Source organism: Corvus hawaiiensis, chromosome 1, assembly GCF_020740725.1.
Source record: "Corvus hawaiiensis isolate bCorHaw1 chromosome 1, bCorHaw1.pri.cur, whole genome shotgun sequence".
NCBI lineage: Eukaryota > Metazoa > Chordata > Aves > Passeriformes > Corvidae > Corvus > Corvus hawaiiensis.
This window is the reverse complement of record NC_063213.1, coordinates 15399990-15426115: the sequence shown is the minus strand read 5'-3', so window position 1 is coordinate 15426115 and position 26126 is coordinate 15399990. Positions and strand designations below refer to the sequence as shown.

The 26126-nt window shown below is 44.7% G+C and overlaps 1 protein-coding gene across 5 annotated transcripts in view; it reads left to right on the top strand.

Annotated features, from left to right (window-relative positions):
* The window catches only part of JCAD (junctional cadherin 5 associated), a 60964-nt gene extending 36647 nt beyond the window's left edge, over nt 1-24317 (top strand). For 3 of the 5 annotated variants that reach the window (XM_048294066.1, XM_048294053.1, XM_048294060.1), the window contains 2 exons: nt 7612-7973; nt 14331-21968. In XM_048294066.1, coding sequence (XP_048150023.1) covers nt 7672-7973; nt 14331-18060 — 4032 coding nt within the window. In that variant the 5' untranslated portion in view covers nt 7612-7671 and the 3' untranslated portion in view covers nt 18061-21968. The other 2 variants (XM_048294083.1, XM_048294074.1) reach the window with 2 other exon arrangements.
* The last annotated feature ends 1809 nt before the right edge of the window (nt 24318-26126 follow it).

The window sequence follows — 26126 nt, the reverse complement described above, 5'->3', positions numbered from 1 at the left end:
GGGTGCATGGAGAGTTGTAGCAGGAGGGGCTGGGGATAGAGGGAAAAGCCACCTTGAGGTGAGGTGACTATTAGTAACACTGAGAGACTTGTACGTAAGAGTTTTGATTTTCTTGGAAATGTGTGGGGCATGCCAACAAAACAGTAACTTTTGTGGGAGGAAGGTAGAGGAAGAACATCAAAAAGTTCAGTTTCCATCCCAAATCTCTTGTTTCTGAGGCAGGATTGCTTAATCTGCACCATTTCTGATAGATTTTCATTTAATCTGTTCTTGAAAACCTGTATTGGTTCACAACCTGCCAGCATAAACAGTGGATAACTATCATTATGGTTAGACAATTCCTCCTAATCATCTAAATCACCCTTGCTGCCTCCTAAGTCAGTCCCTTTGGTTTTCCACATCTGCAGCGAGTAGGATGAGATTATTGCTGCCTTTTAGCAGCCTGACATATTTTAAACTTGTTATTGTCTCTCATTCTCTCACCCTCATTCCCCCACACTTTTCTTCCAACGAAACAAGCCCACTTCTTGTACCCTCTTCTCTAGGGGTCACACTTGGTTAAATTTTTTTTCATTACTGTGAACATCTTGATTGAGGTAAGGCCCAAACTGGATATAGGGCTGAGAGGAGAAAAGAGGATGATGTGTGATGCTCCTCTAGATATATTCCAAGATTATTCACCTGTGTGTACCGAGCCCTGCACTGCTCTTATCATGAAACCATAGAACTGTTAAGGTTGGAAAAGATCTCTAAGATCATTGAGTCAAATGATGTCTTTCCTCCTAGCCCCAGAGACTCTTTTGCTGTACCACTCTGTTTTGTACTTTTGCATTTCATCCTCCTTCTTCCACATGTATTTTTACTCCTGCCTGTATTGAATCTCAGTCATTCGTTTCAGACTAAATCTCTGATTTATTAAGATTTTATTCTAATTTTAATCCCTGAAAATGTTCACAGCATTCCCTAGAGATTTGTAATTGTAATCTTCCTCCTAATTTACAAGTCATTAATGGAAATACCGAATAGAGCAAGACCCCAGGCACAGCCCTTATGTGTCTTTTCAGGTTGACATTGGACTTACAACTGTTCCTTGAGTACAGATTTGATGCATTTGTATGCCTGCCCACAGTAAATTATACCTCAATTGTATTCACCTGGTTTGCATATAATGCTATCACATGCATTCATCAAAGCTTTCCTCATTCCAACGTGTGACTTCTACTGCTTTTTCCTCTCTAGTCACTATGCTCCCAGCTCCATCAAAGAAGAAAATTAAATAGATTAGGCTTAATTTGTTCTTGACAAGTCTGTATTTTCTGTTTCTCATGACTTTATCATGTGGGAGTGGATGCAGCTGCAGTGCAAGGCAGCAAGCGGGGAGATGGAAACTCTTCTTGGATCACACACTTGCTCCCTCCTGCTCCACAATAAATCAACACTTGTTATAAGTATTTACAAGTGGATTGAATACTAATTTTTCTTATTTGATATCAAAGCATGGCTGTTTGGTCTATGATACCCCAGATCTGTCTCCTTCCCCCTTTTGTTTGAAGTTAGATAATATGTTTACCCTTCACTGATCCTTTGAGAATTTCTAGGAGGTATTTACTCACTGCTTGGAGGCAGCCCTGACTAGTTTCCTACTCTTTCCTTACTCCTAGCCTATGCTTAATTAAGTCCCGCCAAGTTGAATACATCCAGCTTGCGTTAATATTCTCCAGTCTCTTTCTCCTGTGTTCTAGAGTATCTTTGCATTACATATCTAACATTTGATCACAGTGAGCATTATTGTTGAAGGCTCTTCAACCACATGAATTTTATCTTTCCCAATGGGGCGTGTGTCTGGAAGTCAGTGGATGTGGTGCTGGTTGTTTCTGTAGCAGAGGGCAGGGGCATGGCACTCTGCAGTGGCTGCATGCACATCAGCACTGCAGTCTGCTGGTTACACTCCCATCTGACTTTACTGTCCCCCCAAAAATGAAATTAGCAAGGTAAAAGCCTTGTTTAATGTGCGTTTGATAGGCTGTTTTATATGGACACATGCAAAGCCAGAGTGAGAAAACAGGAGCAATTAAAATGTCCAAAGACTTAGATGTTCTCCTGGGATGTAGCTTAGGGTTATATTTAGACAGAGCAAGTAGCACCATCTAGTATTAAAACAATCATAAGAACCTATTTTCCATTGCTGTAGTCTGTCAGGCTTTTATCACTTGATCTGAGACTTTCAGGTTGTGTCTCTCTCTCAGGCTAAGTTTATTTTAATATTGTCAGCTAAACCAATTCAACCATTTCCAAGAAAAACTAGGGGGAAGGAGAGAAGGAATGTTGTTTTGCCCACATTAGAAAGGGGAAAGAAAATAAATCCTCCAGCTTTTTGATTGAGAACTGCAGTGCCATCATGTTCAGGAACAGGATCTATGGTGACAAGGCTTGGAGACATCTGTGCGTGTTCTTGGCAGACTCGTTTCTGTTTCAAGCTATTCCATTTCCTCAAGACTTTTCTGCCCCATCCATCAGCATGCCCCAGCCTCTGGTGCTGAGCAGCCCACCTGTGACCCAGCCCTGTGCTCATGCCCTAACTGCTCCAAGGGATGTGCCAGCAGAGCATGCCTGTGTAGCACCGGCCCAGGGCTGTGCTGCTCAGTGGGATCATCCCTGTAATGACAGCTCCTGCTTCTTCCAGGTATAGGTGAGATGGGGTCTCAAATCTGGGAGCAGAGAGCAGGCATGGAGGTGCTTCTGCTGGAAGTGTAGACAGGACAGTAGGTGTTCATCAGGAGGGGAAGGAAGAAATTGGAGTGACAGATGCAAACTGAGAACTGGCCAGCAGAAGCTGTGAGGGGTGCAGCAGGAAGAACGGGCTGACTGCCACAGTGGTGGGCTGTGTGGGAAGAGTGGCTGAACTGGTGGGACCAGGAGACAGGAGGGCAGGGAAGGGATGCTGGAGGAGAAGGGGAGGACGGCAAGAAGGATTGGTGAGTGCGGGACGGGGGAAATGAAGGCACTGGGGTACATGGTGGTAAGGAGTTAACAGGGGCAGGGGGGTATGGGGCTTCCTGAACAAAAATGTTGGTGTTGGATTAGATGGGCAGAGGAATGGAGGAAAGCATAGTACACAAATTACTGCAACTAGGTTTTTTGGCTCATCCCATGTCTTCATTGTGTGGACAGCTATTTGCCACGCTTAGGTTGATGTACAGAGGCACCAGGTTCTTGCAGCAGTTGCTCTGAATGTACCTAGTTCATTTTAAAGCTAAGTCCTTCAGAAAATCAGGTTGTAAGCACTTCAGAATGGATGCCTAGAGTGGAGAGGGTTGTTTTCACTTTAGTCTGTCTGCATAAATACTTCTGTCTGGCACATGTCTGATATGAAATGGGAATAATGTCACCCAGACGTGAGTGAAGATAAGCTAGTTTAATGTGTGACCCATCTAGATAATACGCTTTGTAATTCAGATGCCTGTTAGTAACTGTGTCTTCAGAACAGTGTTTGAATCGCTGCTGCAGAGACAACCCAGGAAGAACTAGCATCACCTAGCCTGCACACCAATCGAGGCAGAAGTCCTGCAGAATTCAGTAGCCTCAAGTCACGTAATTAGAGACTGCAGCAAATTGTGTGTCCATGCAGGGTGCCTTGATTTTGGCAATTCTTGATGTTGTATGCTTCATTTTGCAGTATGAATCATTTTCCTTTGATGTTTTCTTTTCTTGAAAGTTGTTACAAAATCTTTTACATTATTATTATAAATAGTTCTAAATAAATCAGGTATAAATAGAGGCGGGCAGGACAAATCACACCCAAGAAGGGCTTCAGGAGTTGTATTCAGCCAGTTAAAGAGTTGACACCTTCCCCTTTATTTCAAGTAGCAGAGGGCAAGAGAGCTATTACAGAGGGCAGCCAGGGCCAAATCCTCTATCACTTCTGGTCTCCCACCCAATATGTGCCTGCTGTGCTGGGACACTCTCTGGAACTTGGGCTAAAGGAAGGAGCCTGCCAAGGGGCTCCTGAGAGCACCATGAAGGGAGGATTCAATGCCATGCAAGTAATTTCAGAGCATAGAGGTAAGACTTGCTTCTGCCACTGCTGCAAGTGTTGGCATTCGTCATGACTGGTACTGGTCATCATACAGATGGTGGTGTATCCCCCCCCCAGAATAACAAGGCTTGGGAACTCCTGCTAGGGAACTACAGACAAAAGCAGGTCATAAATAGAAAACTGTGTTTCCCTCACTGAGAATGAGTTCCAGAAGCAGCTCAGAGGAAACTAGCACCAAATTTCTTCATGGTGTTTATCAGGAGTGCTTCAGGCTTTTCTCAGGCCAGAGGTGAGATCTTTGTGCATGGACGGAGCACCCCAAGGTGAGGTGCTCTGACAACGTTTCCATCTGGTGATCCTATTGTGTCCCGCCTGCTCAGCCTGTGGGTCTCCATTGTGTGTGTCTACATGGGGGCTGATGCTGATTTCCGCTGTTCACGCTTGTTTCTTTGCATCTGAGAGTGCTGTTGAGAAGTTTCCAGAGAAAAGCTTGGCCACTGTTTCCAATGTAATGCGGAGTTGTACTGGCGCTGGGGACAAGTCGGAAACGCTGGCAAGATAGCAGGCATCCTCAGGAAGCAAAGCCTATCAGAAAGCACTGATGTCATTGGCAAACAAAACAGATGAGGGCTGGAAAAACAAACTGTTTTGCAGCGTTGTTGATACTCCCTCGAATTAGAAGCTCTGCACAGCCTTTACTCTGCAGTCCAGTCTGACAGATTATTTACATGACAATGCTGCAGCAATGGTTTTGTTGGTCCTGCCAATCCAATTCCTTTGATTTTATTTTTTAGGTTTATTTATCTAAGGGAAGGCGAGGTGAGTGTCCTGGAACTCTAGCCAGATTCAGAAAGCTGGCCAGCATCCTTGCAGATGATGGGTGCTGACATGGTTGATATCCTGCAGGCTTTGATCAGGCAGGACCTCTGGCTTCCCTGTCCCTGATCAGGTCTGATGCAGGAGATGCTACTTCCTCATGACTTCTGCGCAGCCTTTCAAGGCTGTATCTTGACAATGTCCCAGCTAGTGGCCACGTGCCACCACTGCTACTGGCTCCTTGGAGCTTGTGCCATGAGCATGGAGCTCCCTTGGTTGTTCCCACTGCAGTGTTGTGATGGGCATAGTAATAGCATCCTTCTCCCAGATGGGCCTCCCCACCACACAGAACACCATGGGGTTTCCTCTTCTACACATGCTGAGTTTGCAGAGCAGGAGGAGACGGTCATACCAGTTTCTCATGGCACACTTCCACTTGTTGCTCCTCACCACTGGTGCCCAAAGAAGGATCAGAGTAAACCCCATGGGCTGGAGGTTTCTCACCCACTCACCTTTGCCTCTCTGATGGCTGCAGTGGGCAGCAGAGAGGGGGTTAAGCTCTGCTCCAAGCCAGCCCGATAATAGCAGGAAAAGCACATTTCTTCCTTGCACCTGTGAGCGCTTCGATGGGCTTTCTGCTGTGTATGGCAGTCACATTGGATCTTTCTCTTGTTAGAAGCTGAACAGCTCTAGCAGCCAGCTGTTCCCTTTGCTCTGCTCATACCTGGCTCCTTGCACAGTCCAGGCAGGGGGTGGATGGAGAATCAGCTTTTTAGGTCAGCATTCAAAATAACCCACAAAGCCTTCCCTTTGGTCCCACTCCTCCTTCTGCCTGCTTGTACTTACTGCTGGCTCACCTACTCAGAGCTCTTACTGGGAATTTGGAGTTCTGTTCTAGCAAGGGCTAATATCTGCAGCACAGAGCTTTATTTCTCTGTTTTTAAAGAGTATGTAGTGTTACATATGTGAAAAGAGAGGAGATTCATTAAGCTCTTGGGACAAACCGGTTTAGGTGTTCAGGAGGCTCTCAGGCTGGAAAGCCACTTCTGCAGTGTTCCAGGTTAAATTGTGGCTCTGCATAAAAATTGTGCCTGTTTTTCTACACTGTGATCTCTCCTCAGGCGAGTGCTGTGGCTGCTGTGGGCAGCACAGCACAGAGGTGGCTGGAGGGTCCCTGCGTGCCCAGGAGCTGCAAACCAGGCTGGCCTAGAGCAGCTGGCCAGACCGGCTCCACAGCTGGCACAGCATCCAGGAGACAAGGTGGGACAGAAAACAGATGGGGTGCTGGATAGGCAAAAAGTGGCCATAACACACAGAGTGCTGCAGCACAGAAACTGGTTTATATAGTAAGCCAATCCACTTCTGTGTGTATGTAGGCTGAGGTTTAGTACTAATAAACGTGCAGCAGCCATCTCAGTAGTTGCTCTGTTTCAAGTAAATCCTTGTGAACAGTAGTGAACAGACTTCTCCCTTTCTTCATGGCCAAGCAGAGCATTAGAGACCAGTGTATAAAATGCACTTGCTTGTCATGATCTTTGCAGAGACAGTCTCCTTTTAAGCAGCTGCCACTGCAGGGCTCGTGGTCCTCTGATGGACCTGCTACTACTAAGGACACGCAGTACTCACTAGACATGTTAAACGAACTCTTCATGCAGGGAAAATCATCTTGTGTTTTATATTTTACATAAATCTATTTCTGTGTATTTTACCTTTTTAATCCACCCTTTTAAAATTTCTTTCTTTTGGTAACACTGTTCAAACAGGGAGGAATGTATCAGGATGGGTCCATTGTTCTGTACAACCTTCAGAACAGAACATTACCTTCCACACATTTTAAAGCTCTGGAAGGACGGGTATTCTATAATTGCCGTAATAAGCTGTGAGAGTGGTATAGACAATAGAGGCTGTTTTCAGCCAACTAATTCAGTTTGCTGGATCTTCGCTCTAGTCAGTGCAGAACTGAGGGCTGTTACTGGGGAAGAAAAATCTTGACTGTCCTGTGTCTTGGAAATCCTTGAGACAGAGTACACATGGGCATCACGTGTTGTTTCCAGCCGTGTTACACAGTGGAAGTGTGCTGTAAAAACAGCATACTTGAAATCTTAGGTTTTGTGTTATTCTAGCTGAGGATTGCAGAAGGCCAATGCAGGGAGAAAAGAAAAGTAATCTGTAAAAAGGACTGTTAAGGTGGGGTATTGCATGATGTTACCTGGGTTTCTCATGTGGTTGCATAATTTTTGTTCTTATGCATATTTTGTCCTTGTTCATGTGAACATTTTTATTCATTGGAATATGCAGAGCTGTAGGGAGAGGCTTATTGCTCTGTAATCCACCCCCTCATTCTGCTGCAACTTAAAACATAATACAGAGCACACCTCTCCATGGAGAAAAACAGTTTTCTAAGGAAATGCCTGCCCAAGTTGTGGGCTTACCTCCAGTGCAAAGTTTTTATTTTGAGATCGCATTAGTGAAATCTGAAAGCTGCAATCACCAGTGAAGTCTTGAGTGAAAGGGACTGAGTCAACAGCAGCAGCACAACATCTGCTGCTTGGCTGAGTGCAGGGAGGTGTATTGTCTAGGGAAGGACAGCACATGAATCATCAGCATCTGTATGCACTTTGCTTCATCTATTTTATTAAAAGGGAGGAAAAACTGAGTCCAGGGGATGAGACTCTTAGCTTCAGTAGCCTACTGGCTGATCAAAGATATCTTTCCTTGTCTAAAGTGGTCTTCTGCTTGTTTTTGGTTTTGTTTTGTAGTGATGGGTCCAGCTGGAAAGAGCTTTCTGATGGCACAGCTGTGAGGGAAACCAGCACAACATGTTCAGTGTCGAAGACCTCCTGATTTCTCATGGATACAAATTGTCCAAAAATCCCCCTGTTTCATATGAGAACAGGTATGATGGATACCGGCATGAAATCACAGGGAACAGATCTGCTCAGAGAACAACACTGAACGGGACTGAAGCAGAATCCAGAGCTGGGGCGTACAGCAAAAAACCTCTGGTGAAAACCAGCTCAAGCAGCACTGAAAGCAGCCATGGGAGCCAAGGGAGGCAAGCAGGTCCTGGTTACCACCATGACCTTCAGGGTTTGTCCACTTTTCATACTTCAGAAGGGGGGTAAGTTTCAGCATCATGCCATGGCTTTGCTTTCTCTTTCTTTTGTTCTTGACGGAAAAACTAATCACGACTCTAACCCTTTACACCATCTTCTGTGATCCTTTCCTGCTCCCATCCTAGTAACCATTTCCATTCACTGGATGTCCACATCCAGTGACACATCCATTCACCTTCTGCTAGAGAAAGGCCTTTGAGAACAGTGGGATAATGGGAAGTGGCTGAGTGTGGGAAAATATGTTTTACTAATGTGGTCTGTATCAGAAAGGCCTTTCTGATGGACTTAGGAAAGCTTAATCCTAGCACGGGGGGAAAAAAGGGAGGGGGAAAGGTCTTACTTTTCTTCGCTTTTAAAAAACTGCACCCAGCTTCTTCTGCCACATGCACATCCCAGATTTTGCAGTGGATTCAGCCACATGCAGCTCTTGGTGGGTATTCCTACATGCACTGAGGACTTGCTTGTTCTCCTAAGGCTGCGCTTGTGGAGTAAGCATGAGAAGGTGCCTGTGCACTTCTATTTTAAAACGGCTCCAAGCCAGTGGAAGCTCTTGTTGTCATTCCATAGAACGTGCTTGTACAACCATGGCTTGCTCAACTCCGAGTACGTGCACACCAGGGCTGGGGCCAGCTGGGCAGGAAGAGCTGTGTGTACACACCGACGCTCGGCCATTGTTCTGCAGCTATTTGAGTGCTGCAGATGAACAAAGGAAAGGGGCTTGAGCAGGACTGGAAGCCAGCCCAAGTATGACGATGGTTTACAAGGAAAAGCCCCTTCCTCCTGCCGAGTGGGCTTGAAACTGAAAGCAGGGCAAAACACCATTGCCTTGGGAGCTTGTCCTCTTACAAAGACCTTCAGTAACATGTGGCAAAGCCATGTGTCCTCTTACAGCTGGGCTTGTCTGCTCTTTCCCTTCACATCTCTTCCCCTTGCAAGTCTGTTTGCCTGGAGCAGGAATGGCTGCTGCTTGCCAGCTAGGATAATGGGCAGGAAGAGATGTGAACCCTCTAAAGCAGTCATAGGGCAGCAAGTCCTGGTGAAGGTCTCCAGGTGGAACCATCTATTCTAGAGAAGGAAGGACAGAACACTGATGTAAAGGTAATTGGGAGGATGCTTCCTAGTGTGTTTTGGATGAAGTAAACTGGACAGCAAAAAAAGTAAGGAGATACTGAAAAAGAATGAAAGGGAAAAAGGTTTTGAAGCAGAGGAAGAGAGCGTGCAGTGGTGCTGAGGAAGCTGGTGCTGAGTTTGCAATGTGGAGAAATACTGGTGTGAAGAAGATCTGGCTATGCAAGGCTGGAAGCTACCACAGCAGTGCTGCTCCTGCACCCTGTTAGTCAGAGCCTGTGTGGATGCACAGGGGTTTGGGAGGGCTGCTGCCTCCCTGCTTCCCACTCCTCTGGGTGCATCTGCAGGGGCTCACACATCTGCCCCACGTCTTGGATATGGCAGAGATATCTGTAATTGCTGGCCTTGGCTACATACAAAATAATGCTCTCTAACAGTTTAAACATCTCTTTCTAAATGCAAGGGGTGGGACCTGCCAGTCTACAGCATAGTTAAATATTATATCCTGGTTTTGAAAAGTGGCTTTTCCACACAAAATAGAGAGCACAACCCTGGAAATGGCTTTGTCACACTTTCATAAAAATAGAAATATTTTCTTGCTATTATTGTTACAACAAACTCTGATTCCCAGTGAGCTTACTGGGAGCCCTCACAAGGCACTAGCAGCTGGGAAAACCTTTGTATTATCCCTTCCTTGCCATGCCTGGCAGTGTGGAGTGCCTCCGGTGTGGAGCGTGACACAGCCGTGGCCCAGCTGGTCTAGGAAGGGAGGAGGGAGCTCTCTGAGCTGGATCTGGGGAAGCGGCAGCAGCAGCACTGCAGCACCTGCATGTCGGCTCCTGAGCCCCAGGTGACAGTCCCCCTCCAGATCCAAGGCTGCTGTGTGCATGTGAGCAGCTCTAAAACTGAAGGCAAGATACCTGTGATGGCCTGGTTTGGAGTGCCCGGGCCTGTGACAGGTGGGGGCCATGGTGAACTCCACCAGGCATTTTGATATCGCTGCCTGGTTTCTGGACTGCTGTGGGAAATCAGCTTCTGGCTCCCAGGCTGGGAAAGTACTGCACACTGCAGAGACGTGGGGACAATTTGGGCTCAAAGAAGAGACAACCACCCAGCAAGATTCTCTCTGGGCATTGCAGGCTTCCTGCCACCATTCCCTGGTGCTGCTTTCCCAGCCAGCACAGAGCAGGAGAGGGCCCAAGCACGCCGTGTATGTCCTTCACAGATGGTGACACCTCCACAACAACTCAGAGCATGGCTCAGGCTCCTTGTCCAGGGAATTATCTACACCATACTGTTGTTTATACCACTGATGTAGAAGAGCTAATAAACTCCCATACATCATGGAAGTGAGTGATGTTGCCAGCCTCGTGGCTGCCTTTGCAGGGCTTAGTGTGTTTTGTGATGGCAGGGGATGATGCTGTTGTCTCTGCTTATTAAGGTTGTTCTGCTAATCGAACCTTGCTGAGGAGGGTAGAGGCTTCATAGCCACTGCTTCTGCTGCTTGTGAGGGGAGAGTGATGCCCCAGTGGAGTGGGGAAATGGTGTTTGGCTCTATCTTGTTGTTCTTCAGGCAAAGTGTGAAGGAGGGCTGTCCTGGCTGTCCTTGCTTAACTGAGCATTTGGAGACCACACAGTAAAGGTCTGGAAGAGGAGACAAGTCAAAGAAAATAGGAAAGCTGATCCTATGGGTATAGATGAGACTTCTCTCTTCACAGGAGCACTTTGTCCTGATTCTGTTCTAAGCAGAGAGAAGAGGCACTTTGCTTAGTTGTTTGTGTGGGAGGAACTATGTTAGTAGCTAGCAAATTTAGCGATAAATAGATACCATCATTAATGAGATCACCTGCTGGAATAATTAGGAAAGTATACTGGTGTTTTCCAATGCTGGGTCTCAGAAGAGTGTATGTGAGGATAGGATCTCAAAATAGAACAGAAGCTGCCAGTGTCTAGAACAACCCTCTGAAAATTTTTCCACCGTGCTGACTTTCTTAGCGGTGTTCTTTGTGGGGCACAAAGTCTACACCAGTGCCTGCAGCTCATGCAGGATGAGCTACTGAGTGCCCAACACCTTCCACTTGCATGCTGGCAGCCAGCAACAGGGACAGGCACTCCCTACATAGCCCTGCAGTGGCCTCATTCTGCAGGGTTTGGACTTCGATGCCTGTGCCACACTTCTTCACTTTTGGCCCCATTATCTGCATTGTGAGGTCCTGCTGGTCCAGCATCACCCTAGGGGAAATGGGCAGCTTCAACCCACTGCTCTGAGCAAGACAGCTCAGTGAAATGCGGTCATGCAGCCAGTGCAGGGTGGACTGATGGCCTCATTTCTTGTAAAGGCCTAAAATTCACAGAAAGCTAGAAATGGTTTTGGGGGGGTTGAACAGTTTTAATTAAATTAACTATATAGAATCAATTCAAAGCACTTTATGAGAGCAAATGTGATACTCCTTAGAAGCAGGCCTGTTAGAAAAGAGTTCATAATGTTAAAATCCACCTCCTTTGTCCCTTGGGACCACTCTGCCTCTGGAATTTAAATCTCCACAGTTGGTCCCATGGGACTGCTCCATCCGTGGCACCTCTCCCAGCTGTCAGGCACTTGCAAGCTGCTGTGTCTGTGTGTGCATTTCTTTGTGCGTCAGTACCAGCACATCATGGAGAGGTACGGAATTGTGTAGTGGCACAGTCAGAGATGAGCTGTTGCACAGAGGGCTGTGAAGTCTTCTCTTTGGTGATGTCTCATGGACACAAAGACTGCACCGTGACTGGTACTCAACATTCGGAGATCTAGCATTGCTGAGGCAGTAGTGAAGCATTTTAGACTTGGAATGGCTCTTGGAAGCTTCGCCTTCCACCACTTCATTGGCTGCAAGACCCAGAAGTGCCACATGTCCTGGAAGGAGGCACTCTGCTGTAGCTGTGGCCACAAGCAGTGTGGTTGTGCTGTGCTGCCCCACTGCTGCCTGCCTGCCATGCCTGCGTGCAGGTGTGCCAGAGCTGCTCTCCATCACTGAGAGCAGAGGAGACTTCAGGATGGAGCTGTACTGGAGGGTCCTTGGAGCATCCTCTTGCCACTGCACAGTGCACTGTCATCTTCTTCAGAGGTTTACAGGGTCCCTGATAGAGGCTGGCTGTGTAACCACTTCTAGTGGCTTAGCCAGGACCTAGAGAGACTGATACTGTCTGTCCTATGAGTAGATCTTAGGAAGGACCAGGTTTAAAATGCTCTAAATGCCTGCTTTTAAATGTCTTTTTTACACTCATGTTGAAATGATGACATAGTACAGCTTACATGGTGGATTGTATCATGTTCTGAAATTCATTACTGGACCCTAGTTATTAATCTTTAAAAATAAATTTAGTATTTTAAACAGCTTTTAATAAGTGGAAAAGCAACCTTTCTGTTGATAAGAATTTGGGTTTACTTTGTGGGGGTTTTTTTAATGGTGAATTAAGCTTTGCAACATCACTGGAAATTTAAAAATCAGGATTTTTAGGTACTTTTCTAAGAGATGCTACCACTTAAGCAGGAATAATTTCAAAGAAGTCTGATGGCCTGTGCTGAGCAAGATGTCAAACTAAATAATTGTAATGGTCTCTTCTGATCTTGGAATCTACGACTGTACTTCCTGCAATTTCTGTAGACCCTTTTACAATGATGGATAACATCAATCAGAAAGAGCAGCCTGTCCATTCCCTCCTCACTCTTGCTGGACCCTGTTTCTCACCTCATTTAGTAAACACAGATACAAATGGTGCCGCAGCAGTAGGGGGATGAGATGAAAAGGTAAAAGACAGCATTTGTTCAGCTGTATGTTTCCACATGGAAATGTTGGTTGTTACTACGATCACATTCTGATATAGGAGATGTCCTGTTATAGCTCACTGATTAATGGAGACGTCTGTTCCTTCTTGGGGTTCAGCAGTTGAACTGTATTTCGTGCTTCGGAGGCAGAACATTCTGTTCAGAAGTTCAATCTTAATCCAATTGAACTAATATGAACAAGATGCTTCTTATCCCAGTTTGGTTTTAAACTTTTAGACTCATAGGATGAAGTTAATATACATAAAAGAAAATTGCTGTGGATCTGGACGGCTTAATTTTCATTCTGAATTTTGAGTTGTATTATGTCTTCACAAACTCCTATTTAAATAGATCATTGTTTTCAGTAAAAAAGAGCCAGATGACACTGTTTATATACCTTGGGGTGGAGAGAAGAGAACGAAATTCTTGGGTTCTATCTACATACTTGTCCTATTTCTGTCAATTTTGATTTTTCTTTCCAGTCTTATGCTGGTGGCAGCCACATAGTGTAAAGGCAGTTATATTGTGGGATACCTTAGGTACAAGAATAGCAGAATGCAATTCAAGTAGAAAATTAATTATTTATATAGAAGGGTACCAATTTTGTTCTGCAGGAATGTATAAAACAGTTTACACTCTGTTCAGAACATAGGATCTATTCTATTCACGTAAATCTGTATTCTGAATTTCTAATCTTCAATAAAATGTCTAATGTCTTTCATATTTCACTAATAGATTCCTTTATTTAAGAATTTTATACTTCTTTTGAAATATTTTACATTTTAAATATTGGTTCCATCTTATTCAGAACTGTGTTGATACATCACCATTGTTGTGACATGTGTCATTTAATCCGAAGCACCCTGAAGAAATTTGTTCCCTCAGAAAGATGAACAAGAATCAGTTCTGGAACTGACATGTTTAATTTCAGCACTTATACCAGGATGCAAATCATGTTTCTTACAGAATATATCTTACGAAATCTTACAAGATAGCCATCTATCTGTTCTTCCTACCTCTGCTTCTTGGAATCCTATTAAACTTGAATACCAGAGTAGTCTCCTTGATATCTATAGATTTTGATTTAGCAGGGTGCAGAAGTAATGGTTTTCGAATGGTATCTTGGAATCAGGGACTGGCCTGGGTTGGAAGGAACCTTCAAGATCATCTAGTTCCAAGCCCCATGCTGGGGGCAGGGAATTTTCTAATGTCCATCAAGGAGGGCTGTGCATGTTTGCACAGCAGTAACTGTGTGCTTTTGTCTCTTTCTAACATCTTTGCGTACCTAACAACATGTCAAAAGAGCTTCTGTCCCTTCCTTTACCCATGTTAATGACTGACTTTTAAATCCTCTCATTAAAATTGTCATCTGGTTGCAAATAGATTACACAAACCCCATTGGCATAACTCATCATTTGACCTCCTAATGGCCTTACTCAAGCGAGAAGGAACCTGTGCACACTGCCTCTGACACTGCATTTTTTTTCAGGGTTTATGACAGGCCTCATTTAGCATGGTCTCCCCAGCCCAAGACTGATAAAGATCTCGCCTACTGGAGAAGACGAGGACAGGACTTCAGTGTACTACTGAGCTATTCCCAGAAAGCCAGTGGGGAGATGAAAGGCCTGGCTGCAGCCCCAGGAGCACCCCGGCACCCCAAGGAGAATCAGATGAAGGTGGGGACAGGTGCGCGGCATGTCAGAAGAAGCGGCTTGCAGGAAAGCTGTGAAGTGCCCAGCACCTGCAAATGGCAAAGTCTGGAAGTGGAAAGCTGGAACCAGCCAAAAAAGGTAGGGAGGCAAATGTCCGAGGGTGACAGGGAGAAGCTGCTTCAAGAGCTGTATTCGCTGACACTGGGAGACAATGTACTCAGCTCCCACAGCAGGGGGAAATCACAGTCGTTGCCAAGGGTCCTTTCGCCTGAGAGCATGAGGTGCATGGAAATGGCCTCCCTGACCAACAGTAACAACTCGCTCAGCGTAACTAAAACCCCCTTGTATCCCCCAAACAGACTGAGTGTGGAACCAGCCAAGCACCATGGAACGGGAGGCCATTTCCTTCCCCTGGTGAAGCCCAAGTATGGGAGGCCTCTTAAGCCTCCATCCTACGAACTGCAGCAGCAGACTAGGGCACCTGCAGAAACCATGGGTTTCCAGGACCACTACCAGAAAGAGGAACCTATCTCCTACTTAGCCAAAGTCAATGAGCCAAGGCAAGATGCAGACTCTGGTTTGGAGCCCCCAGTGTACGTACCTCCTCCTTCTTACAAATCCCCACCTCACCAACACGTGACCCCACGTTCCCCCAGTGAAGTGCCTAACACTGACCCGTGCGCCAGCAGTGATCCACAGGGTCCTGCAGAGAGGGTTGTCCCCTGCCAACGACCAGCCATGAATACTTTTGAAGTGGGGGGTGACCCTTGCAAAGACAACCATTTTCCTCATGGGAAGCAAAGCCATGCAAGGCGCCCTGCTGACCACCTGCGTTCCGTTCAGTATATTCCCTTTGATGATCCTCGGATACGACATATTAAAATTGCACCACTGGAAGGTCTGCAGGGCAACTCTAAACACACTGAAAATGCATGTAGTCCCAGTTCTGGTGCTTTGCAAGAGAGAAATCTTGAAGTACAGTACAACAGTGCCTTTGTGGATGCATCAAACTTGTCCAGTTCTGCAAAGGGAGAAAGAACTTCTGACAGCTCCACCCATAGCAACAGATGGTTGGCACCATCCGTTCGAGATCAGGAAAATTGTGCCTTGCCGGACCAAAGAGACAATTGTAGTGCAACTAATCATAGCCCCCGTAACGAAGCCAGCACAGAGTACACAAAAGGCAAACCTTCTGTAAGAAATTCACATATGGACAACACCTGTGAGACTGTTACAAAAGTGAAAAAGTTTGAACCTGGAACTGGGATGCAGAGCAAAAAGAGTTCAAAGAAAAAAATGAATGAAACTATATTTTGTTTGGTCTCCATCCCAGTTAAATCAGAATCCAATCTGCCAGATACAGATAGGAACAACAACATAACTCAGAGCCCTGATAAGAACGGGTTTGATCACAATGGGGCTTTGCAAGAACAAAGTCTCTTAAGTATGTCTTCAACAGACTTGGAGTTACAAGCACTTACAGGAAGCATGACCAATAAAAATGAGTTACAAAAACAAGAGCTGTGGAGACCAGAAGAGTTCAAACAAATGAATGACCTCAGATTTATTCAGCCCACAAAACACAGAGAGCTCAAATATTCTGGCTCCTGGCCAGGTGATCAGTACAAAGACCAGCAGACACAGACCAGTTTCTCTGAAGAACCTGAGAGCCCACAATTTTTCCATGGTACAAAGCCTGGGCAGCCTGATAGTAGCAAACTGCTGTCTCCAAAACTCCTGGGATGTACAGCATCCACGGTGGGGGCAAAACAGACAGGATCACCTTCTGATGAAAGAGGCTGCAGGCAGAGTGGTTACGGTATGAAGGGCCAGACACACCTCAGCCAGTCTAGCAACAGTGCATTTTCCAGGACTGCCACCTCAGTCCTTCAGGCTTCCTCCCCAAAAGCCCACCAGAGCCAGCCTGTGCCTGTCCAAGAGAGGGAAAATGGCCTTCTTTTCAAGGGAGATGTAGTTAAGGGAGAAACAGGTGCTCTCTGCAACAGTAAAGAGCTGTTTGGGCAGTTCCTGTTGAAACCTGTAAGTCGCCGTCCCTGGGATGCAATAAGTGAGCTAGAAAGTTTTAACAAGGAGCTGCAAGGGCAGGAGGAGAGCACAAGCAGTGAAGAAGATTTGGCAAGTGCTGCAGCTCCTCTGCAGACAGGTGCCTTTATGCAGAGGAGGGAGTCCAGAAATCAGAAGTCAAGCCAGGAGCCAAAACATGGTGGGAAATCAGAAGTGGTTGTGCCAGAGGTGCCTGTATTTAGGTCAGGAAGGGTTAAAAGTAAGTCTGAAAGTTGGAGCATGGGGACAGAGTGTGGTGGTGCCGAGCCAAGAGGTGTTGGCTCTCAAGGCTCCTCAAAGCCAGGCGGGAGCAGTGAAGGAGTCAGGCCAGCAGATGGAAGTCTGATAACAAAAATGGGGATGAGGGAAGCCAAGAGCAGAACGAGCAAACAGCCAGTTCATGTTGGCCCTGTCAAAAGAATTTTGTCCAGTAGCCCAAGTAGTTCATGTCACAGTAATCCTTTCAATAACCCTGTTTTGCAGGAGATGAGTGAAGACCAAAATTACCTAGACTTTGTTAAACTGAGCAAAGGGGCAACTCCCACAAATGACAGGGTATTAGAGAGAGGGTCAGTAGTACGCTTGTCACTAACAAAGAGGAACCAAAGGTGCTCTGAGCCAGATTTGAGGTCAGTGGGACTTGATGTGGCCCCAGAACCTGGTGATAACAACTCTGATCACTCTTCAGATGCAAATGCAGTGGAAATCCCTGTGAATGAGTCATTGCAGGCAAGAGCTGCAAGAATTTTAGGTATAGATATTGCAGTGGAGTCTCTCCTTCCAGATGACCACGCTGGGCCCCACCCAGGCACTAGCCCTTCAAATGGTGCTCAGGACTTTGAGTCATCATCAGTGGGGAGCACAGTAAGTAACAAAGAAGGAAAAAAAGAGGATTCTTATGAAGGCAGACGAAAGTGTGGCTGGACAGAGAGTGCTCTCTTTGTCAGAGCTGGAGGACGATCTTTACACCCTGATGAATGCCAGGCCACTCACCAGGAAGCCAGCACTAAACCACTGGTAACTGAGCAAGTTGTTGAACAACCTGTGAGTCCCAAGCAAGGTGAGGACCAAAACTTGGTTTGTAAGTCAGCTGCATATCAGCATTCAGAAAAGAGAGTGAGGAGCACCTCGAAAGTGATAGAGACACTCCAAGGCAAGCTTACGTCTCCACCCAGCCGGACTGCCATGGATCGCTTGGTGCGAATGAAAGAAATTGACTCTGTGTCGCGGATGAGACGTCTGAGCATTAAGAGCGCAGACTCAGGAGAGGAGGTGGATGAGGAGAAGCTGTTGAAGGTCCCAGAGGAGAGAGGAAGCAAACTGGCAAGCTCAGGGGCTGTTTCCAAGCGTGTTATCTCTCTCAGTGAAAATGGATGTTTAGGTGGAATGGACAAGAAGAAGATCGACAGAGATTTTTCTTTAGGTAAGGCCCTGTTATGGGAGATCCAGATGGGTACTTGTTCCTTATGTAATGGCATGATCGGTTTGCTTATGCCCACGTAATGCTGCTCAAATAGTAACAGGCTGTAGGTGGTACTATCCTCATCTGGGAGCCACCCACTTTGCTCTCCTTGTGGAGAAGATGAATGTTCTCTGATCCCATTTTAGGAATAGTTACTGTAAAACTTACTTGTGATATGGAAACTCATTCACAGAGATTGGAGTGCTCCCTAAGGTCTTATCTCTGTCTCATTGTTTCAGGGAATGGCCCGGCTAAAACAGTGGAGTTCAAAGACAGTCACTCTAATGCCAGTGTTTGGGAACATGTGGTGATTTTATCATAGCTGTTCCTTGAATTCCAATTTTTTTCCTCCCTCTAATACTTAAGTAGACACATACTATATCACAGTTCAGAAGAAACTAAAAATAAAAATCTGATGATCTTCTATGAAGCCTCTGGGAAATGGCTGCATATAGGAGCCTGGAAAATTCTCTCTCTCTCATGCATGTTTTCCAGATCAGATGGTGAGAATAACTGTTAACCCCAGGACAAATGGAAAGTTGACTTTTTCAGTGAACACTTTTTTCCCCCCTATTTTTTGGTGTTTCTGATCTCTACAGATATGTCTATATATATCTACAGATATATCTACACAAGATATAAACTTGTGTAGTCCATATGCATTCCCAAAGTAGCATGAGCTGTTCCCTCTCTAAAACAGTTTTCAAATAGCATTTTGTTGAACAACTGAAAATCAGTTGTTGCCATAGACCTGTGTAAAGGGATAAATCTCCCAGGCCACCTGCCTAGTCCCTTCAATAAATTGGAGTGAGAAAACATACAGCGTGAAAGTTGTTAAATTAGTATTAATCTCCTCCTTCCTTTTTCCATCTTCTCTGTTACAGTTGACACTTCACCTTGAAATCTGCACAGGTTATTCATTTAACCTCATTGTTATAAATCTGTTCACAGTTTTCCGGTACAAACGGACTGAAATTAAATGGAGTATACTTTAAACTGGATTTATGCATTTCCATCTGAAAAGAAATGCTTATATGAGCTCTAAGCATTGACTCCTGCAGTCTTGCAGCCTTTTTCTCCATGTCTTTTTCTGTATCCCACATCTTTGTCTCTTTCTGCTCTGAACTGTTTTTCCCCAGACCAGATTTTTCAAACAGACTGATTCAGCTTTCTTGTACCCATCAGGTCTAGTATGCCCCACATGCATTTCATATGCTTTCCTCCCTTGAGGTTTCTGCTGGAGTGAAGAAAATAATTGTTGTGGTGACATGACTTCAGGGATGTATCAAAACAGATTGTGTGCATTTTATTGGAGAGTTATTCTGCAGTAAATTAGGTCTAAATTTATCCCTCTTGCTGACAATGCTAAGCTTGTATTCTGCAGTGTGTTCCCATTGCAGCAGTTCCCTCACAGCCATAACAGCCCTCCCCATGTTTGGATGGCATGAATGTCCCTTCCTGCTGCGCATGTCCAGTACTGCAGGGTGACACACATGGGGTGGGCATGTGGCTCCTCCACTGGCCTCTTCCCATCCAAAGAGACCCTCATTTGTTGATGGCCCCAAAAGCTTCACCTTACCTTAACAGGGCAGGGCTGAAGATTCATGTTTGTAGAAAGGCCTGAAGTTGTGTCTTCCTCTGTTAAGTCTCACTCCAATTTCCAGACTAGCTCATTGGTACCATTGAAAACCCAAATGAGTTGCTTTCAAAGAGCAAATATTCCATTCTAAAAGGCCATTCTATTTGGAGCGAGGCAGGGCAATGTTAGTCTTATAATTGCAGACTGGGCCTGTCACAGAGGCTGCAGCCCTTACCAGAAACAGGCTTTCACATGTATAATGTAGCTTGGCAGACGAACAGTCATCTCTGAATAAGAGCCCTGCCAAAACTGAGTGCAAGAAGCTCATCTTACTATGCAAATACTGTCATTAGGAGAACATCTCCAAGTGTTCCCAAATGCATTGGATGTCTTTTCTCCTTTGCTGTTTGAAGACATGAGGCTGCTAATCTGGCTTTGTTTCTGGAGAGAGCATTTCGAATGAGTTTAACCAAATGTTGAATAAACATTTCTGTGTCTGTGCTAGAACTCCAGCCTCTGTCCCCCTCAAAAGGGTGACCTGGCCTGTCAGTCTGGCACTTTTGTGCCCTTGGTTTAAGTGCTGAGGGCATGGGTAAGCTTTCAGGGAATATACTGAGCCATGCAGAGACTCCATGTCTTGTGGCCCGATTTTCTCCCTCCCTGCCCCTGTCCTGCCACTCCCTTAAACAGTGAGCACCTGAAATTTTGTGGGGAATTCTGTTAATGTGAATGTGTCTGGCCTTAGGAAAATCAGATTTCTGAAATGCAAATCCATTTTTATTCATAGGTCAACCTGTCACAGAACAGTTCAGAATTTTATGTTCTAACAGTTTAGATGGCAAAGTGTTTACAATCAAAAAATCGTTTCTGCTTTAGAGGCATTACACACCATCAGTGCATTACACTTAGAAAGATGCAGCATTATCCTAGAGCACGCTAGCCCTCAAAAAAATTTTTCCTGATGATTTTTTTGCATTCACATGGTGTCTGGAAATACCAGAAAAGGCTTAGCAGAAATCATAGGTGTTGCTGGCACAGACTCCTTTCTTGGCTGGCCTAGCAGCTTGAGGATGGTGGGCAAGAGAAGTGATAAAAGATTCTGCACCACGAATCCACCCACTGGGGCCAAATCCAGAAGTCCTTTCTTAGCCAGTTCCCCCTTGACATGAGTCTGGATGCTGCAGATGGACACTTGCACATAGGAGCAAAGATTTCCCTGGAGGATTTTTATGCTCTTTATGTTTGAATGAAGACATTCATTCACATCAACATGAAAGTCCTGAGGAAGAACGTTTTACTCCAAAGTGAGATATTTATGTGTGGAACTGTTTTCATGCTCAGCTGTTTAAATGCGAGTGCTGTGGGAGTACAGCCTACGGGAGGGGCGTTTAAGGTTAGCACAGATACTCCGGTTGCGTAAGAGCAGAAGCAGCACGCGGCAGCGCGGCTGCAGCGCCTGTTTGTCCGGGCCCCTCTGTGCCTGCAGACTCCTCCCTAAGCAGCCCTGGCTCCTACACGCCATGACCGTGCACCCCAAGGGCAAGTCCGGTGTCTGCATGATAGCGCTGCGCAGGCACACCTCACAAGGCAAAGCCTTTTCATTGTAATCCTATTCCAGGGTGACGAGGGTGAAGGAAAAGGCTCATGTCTGCTCACTTCATGGCCAGCATTGGGATAAATCCAATTAAAAAATCTGATAGAAGAGTGTCCTCAGGGGTTTGGGAAAAGGAAAATCAACCTGTGGTATGTCCTGTGAACTGGCAGGAGGGAAGTTGGAAATGAAGAAAAGCGTTAGTAAGCCAGTCCAGTGCTTTAGTGAGTAAGGCTGAAACATGAACTGCAATTTTGCAGACCAAAGTGAGACAGACTAACCATAGGGATGCAATGCAGCTGTGCTTTCCTGTTTTCTGTTGAATTAATCTGAAATGAAGGATTTGCAATCAAATGAAAAGACCCTGATGGCTACATGGCATAATCACTTCTTCAGCCAGCCTTACACACCCTGCAAGGATGCTTGAAGTATTTACTGGTCCTTAGCGTTCAGTACAAGGGGGAACAAATCTTGTGTCTTTTTCCTTCTTGTCAAAGCACCTGAAAACTGGAAGTAATCACTTAGCATTCAGTGTGCTTGTTCCTACCTACCCAAGGCCTTCCCAAATTCTGTCTCCATGCATTTTCCAGAATTGTTCCCAAATTATACTGGTAAAAATACAGAATTTGGCTCAGGAATGCGATATGTATCTTTAACGCAGAAAGTCCATTATCAGCTTCTCTTTTTTTAATAAAAACTAGGGAAAAGATGTGTCATTTTCACAGCTAGCAATATTGAATAGATTTCACAATGCATTATTAAGAGTGTTTTCTTGTTTTTTCCAGATACATATGACCCCACCAAAGTTGAAAAGGTGTGAGAATAATGAAGAGGAGTATAGAGAAATTTCAGCTCTACTAAGAATGTTTCACTGATATTTTTTTTCTGGGTGCTTTTTGTTTGGTTTTTGTTCTTTAATGTTTGGAAATTGTCTCCATTTGTGATGTTCATGGTGTACTGATAATGCCTTTACCACTGCCACTAGGAATTAGCTATTCATGTCTGAAACTGTTGCAGAGACCACAGAAAAATCTGACTTCTACATTGGAACCATCTGGCTTGGTAGTGTTTAAGACAATACCTGCCATTGGCAAAGAGTTTTCATCTGAACTCTTATTTCAGTCTTCAGTGGGGATGATGAAATGCATCAAGTGAGGCGTTACATTGGTGTAAATTTAAACGTGAGAGATTAGTGAAATTATTTTTAAAAGAATGTGAATCTATAAGCTAAACTTCTAAGTATCTACATTCTAAACTTTGTTTTACTTAAGGGATTTTTGGCCATAAGTAGAAAGTGTTGCTGCACTGTGTGGGGGAAGGAATGTGAAAGAATGGTAGCAAAGACTGATTGTAAAATTATCTCTGACTTCCAGAGTTTGATTTTACTTGGATTAAATACTTCCCACCTAGAAAGAAGAAAAAACAAAACCCAAAAGATGGAAGACTTTTGTAGTACAGTGTACAGAACATGTAATTATAGAAGCTGGCAACTATGTTTCAAACCAATGCAAAGTATACCACTGGCTGTTTTGCACTCAGTATTACCTATTTTTGTTTTGCTGTTTAGAAATTCTTTATATGAAAGTATAGTAGCTGGTTTAAAATAGCCCATTTTAACAAAGTAACTATATTTCTTGTTACAGAATACTATCTATTTTTCTACGATGTAAACAATTGCTAACAAGTGGCAAGTATAAAGAAGTATTATTATTATTATTATTATTATTATTATTATATTTTAAGAAGACTTATTCCTCTGAGTGGAAGGTGCCCTAAGCAGATTTCACTCATATATCTTAATGCACACACCATATTGCCACTTACTCAGTAATGCTACCTTATTTTGTTCTGAAAAAAAAAGCCATCTATCTATCTATGTATGTATGTACTAAAAGGTTAATTTCTATTTTTTCCCCACTCAACCCTTGGATCGTTCTTCTTGGAGCCACTTTCTGAAACACACTGAGAACTCTCCAGGCTGGTGTTGCTGCCATTCCATTCCTAGGATGCTGATTACCAAAAAGCGGGTTTGGATCTTTGTCCCAGTGTTGCCAAGTGGCTCAGATAAAATACTTGCTTGCTTTCTTATCCTTTGTTCCCTTTTGCAGATTATGAGTTTGGATTAGGCCAGTGCACAAAAATAAGCAAAACTGGGTTCTTCCCTGAAGTCACCAGGTGTTGCTGGGGAGAAGTTCAGGTGTCTTTTTGATGGCATTTAAATACATGGCTTTAAATATATTTTATCTGCACACACAAATGCATGAATTACAGAATTTATAATAAAGCCTATGCATTCTGCCTGTTGATCCTGAATTAGCCTGCTTAGTTTCTGTGTCTTCAAAGCCTTTATGTCCATTCCTGTAGGTTTTTGTAAGTACCCATGTACTAACATTCTTCTGATTACGTGTTCATGTACTTCACCAGTCTATTCTATTGGCCTTTTCTGGGTTTTAGCATAATTTTATTTTTTAAAATCTTGTAATTTCTTGAAATATTTTTCCTAAATCTGTAATTTGGAAAGAACGATCGGGAAAAACACTCATCCTGTGTTTTGGCAGCAAGAATTTCTTGTCTGTAACACATGATTCCGTTACATATGGACTATTTAAAGCTTGCTTGAAAAGAAAATGTGGTGTATAATTTATTTTATTAACTCTTGTGCATGCTGTGTAGCAATACTTGTTGACAAACTGTTCCTACCACTCATACTGTATTCACCTCTCTTCTTCACCATCTAGGACATCTGGGGACTTGTAAATAGCTACAAAACACGTTTTCCCCCCGGTGTCTCCCCTTCTGAATCCTGCCCATAAAAAAAACAATTCAGAAAGAACTGCATCAACTCTCGTCTTCCCACTTCCCAGTAAAGCTGAGATGTGTAGCAATTAATTGAAAGTTTTAATTTATCCTTGGTTGCTGAAGAACTGTAAGTAGTCCCATATAAGCATTCCTATTACTTTCTGTTTATGTCTCCATGGAACAGAAGTTTTCTTTGCACTTTATTTTCTTCTGCTAGGAATAGGTTAATTGATTCCACAGTGTCTGTTTCATCAGTCATGTCAAGTAATTACTTTTCCAAAGCACACAAACATCCAAGATCTAAAAAAAAAAAAAAAAAAAAAAAGAGGCAACAGTATTGCAGGGAAAGTTTTATTGGCCAACAATAAGAAATTAAAACCTAGAAAGTGGGTAAGCTTTGTTTTGCAGTAGTATGTGACTGACCAGTGGATGAAGGAGCAGAGTTACTCCTCCTTTGGAAATGGTGTATTCCTCTAACAACACTGATAGTTTCATTTGATACAGACAACTGAGAAATCCATGGGGTACAGTTTTCTGAACAGTTGTGCCTCAGTGTTTCTACAGTGTTTATTCCATGGGTCAGCTGTTGGAATGGACTGGATGGTACTGTAGCTGAACCACCTTTCCAGAAACCTTTCACCAGTTTGCAAATAGTCAACAGAGAGCCCCCTTTACACCAGACATGGTTAAAAAACAGTAAATGGTGATTGCCAGTGCCTGTCTCAATGGGTACATAAAACTGTCTTGGCAACAGCTGTCACTGGTAATGGCAACAGCAGGAGCTCAGGACTGAGCGGGTGCAAAGGTGGAGGATGTGGCAGGCTGCTTCCAGTGCTTCCTGCAATGCAAGCACAGTGAGAAGTGAGGAACTCTGCCTTTATTCTAGGAGGAAGAGCAGAGCTAGAACCTCAGAAATTGTTTTTACAAGCTGCTGTGTATCCAGCTTGTGCTGCTGCTGTGCTGTTGTAGCTGGGGAAGCTGGGGTCGGGGGAAGAGACTGGTTTCATGAGCATTCTCAGAAACTCATGGAATAAAACTCCCAAACCTGACTGATTTATACATTTTAAAAAATGTTTAATGGGAGCACTCCTCAGAACCTGGATGGCTAAAGAGGACCTGCCATCTCCTTCCCTTTACCCTGTTGAAATCCAGAAGGGACAGTCACAGCCTGAGGGGTTGGTGCCAGTAACAGCGGCTGGTGGCAGGGAGATAAAAACGAACACGAAGTTCCAGGCTCCTATCTCCTGTCTGAGGGAGAGAAGCCACCCGCGAACTCCGGGGCTGCTGAATAGCCCGAGCCTCGCGGACAGGGCAGGACGGCCTCTCTCGGTGCGGCAGAGGCAGGGGGAGCGGGAGTGGGATCGGGAGCGGGAGTGGGATCGGGATCGGGAGGCGGGCAGGCTCGCCCGGGGGCGACGCATCTGGGGAGGGCAGCGCGCTCCCTCCTGCGGTTCCCGAGCGCCAGCGGGAAGTTGGTTTCCCCGAAGAACCGCTGTTTGCGGGCCCCACACCATCCTCCTTGCTAGAGTCGTCTGGAGCTAGACAAAGTGAGGTCTGAGCAGCGCTCCTCAGTGTTTGAAATCCCACCGCCACCACAGCTAAAGGAGGGGATGGGAAGGCAAAGGAGGGAAATGCCTCTAATGACCTGAGACCTCCGCTGACAGAAATGCCCGGTGATACAATACATCTGACCAAGCATCAATCTTCAGATTTTAACTCAAGAAGCCTTCCCCAGGGATAAGAAGGGCTGTTGTATTTCATACCACAGGTTTGTCTTTATTGCAAACACCAGCATCGTGTATCAAAACCATCAAGTTTTCTTGACTCAGCTCCTGATGTGGGGAGCAAGTCTTTGTACTGAAACATCCCATGACTTTGGGATGGAAGGACAGCATATGCTTAAATTGGTAAAGTCACAGAATTAACCTCTCACCCTTAGAAAATAACTAGTTCCATCAAGCTTATTTAAGGATAAATATTGGAATTTTGTAAAATACTTCTGTTTAATATCACAAATCAATATAAATATCTAGAGTTAACATTCTATTGCCTTTGCCACATGAACAGCCAGCTGAATGTTAGTTTTACAGTGCTCGACCTTCTCTTTGGGTTAAAATGTTGATATCTTCTTCACTGCC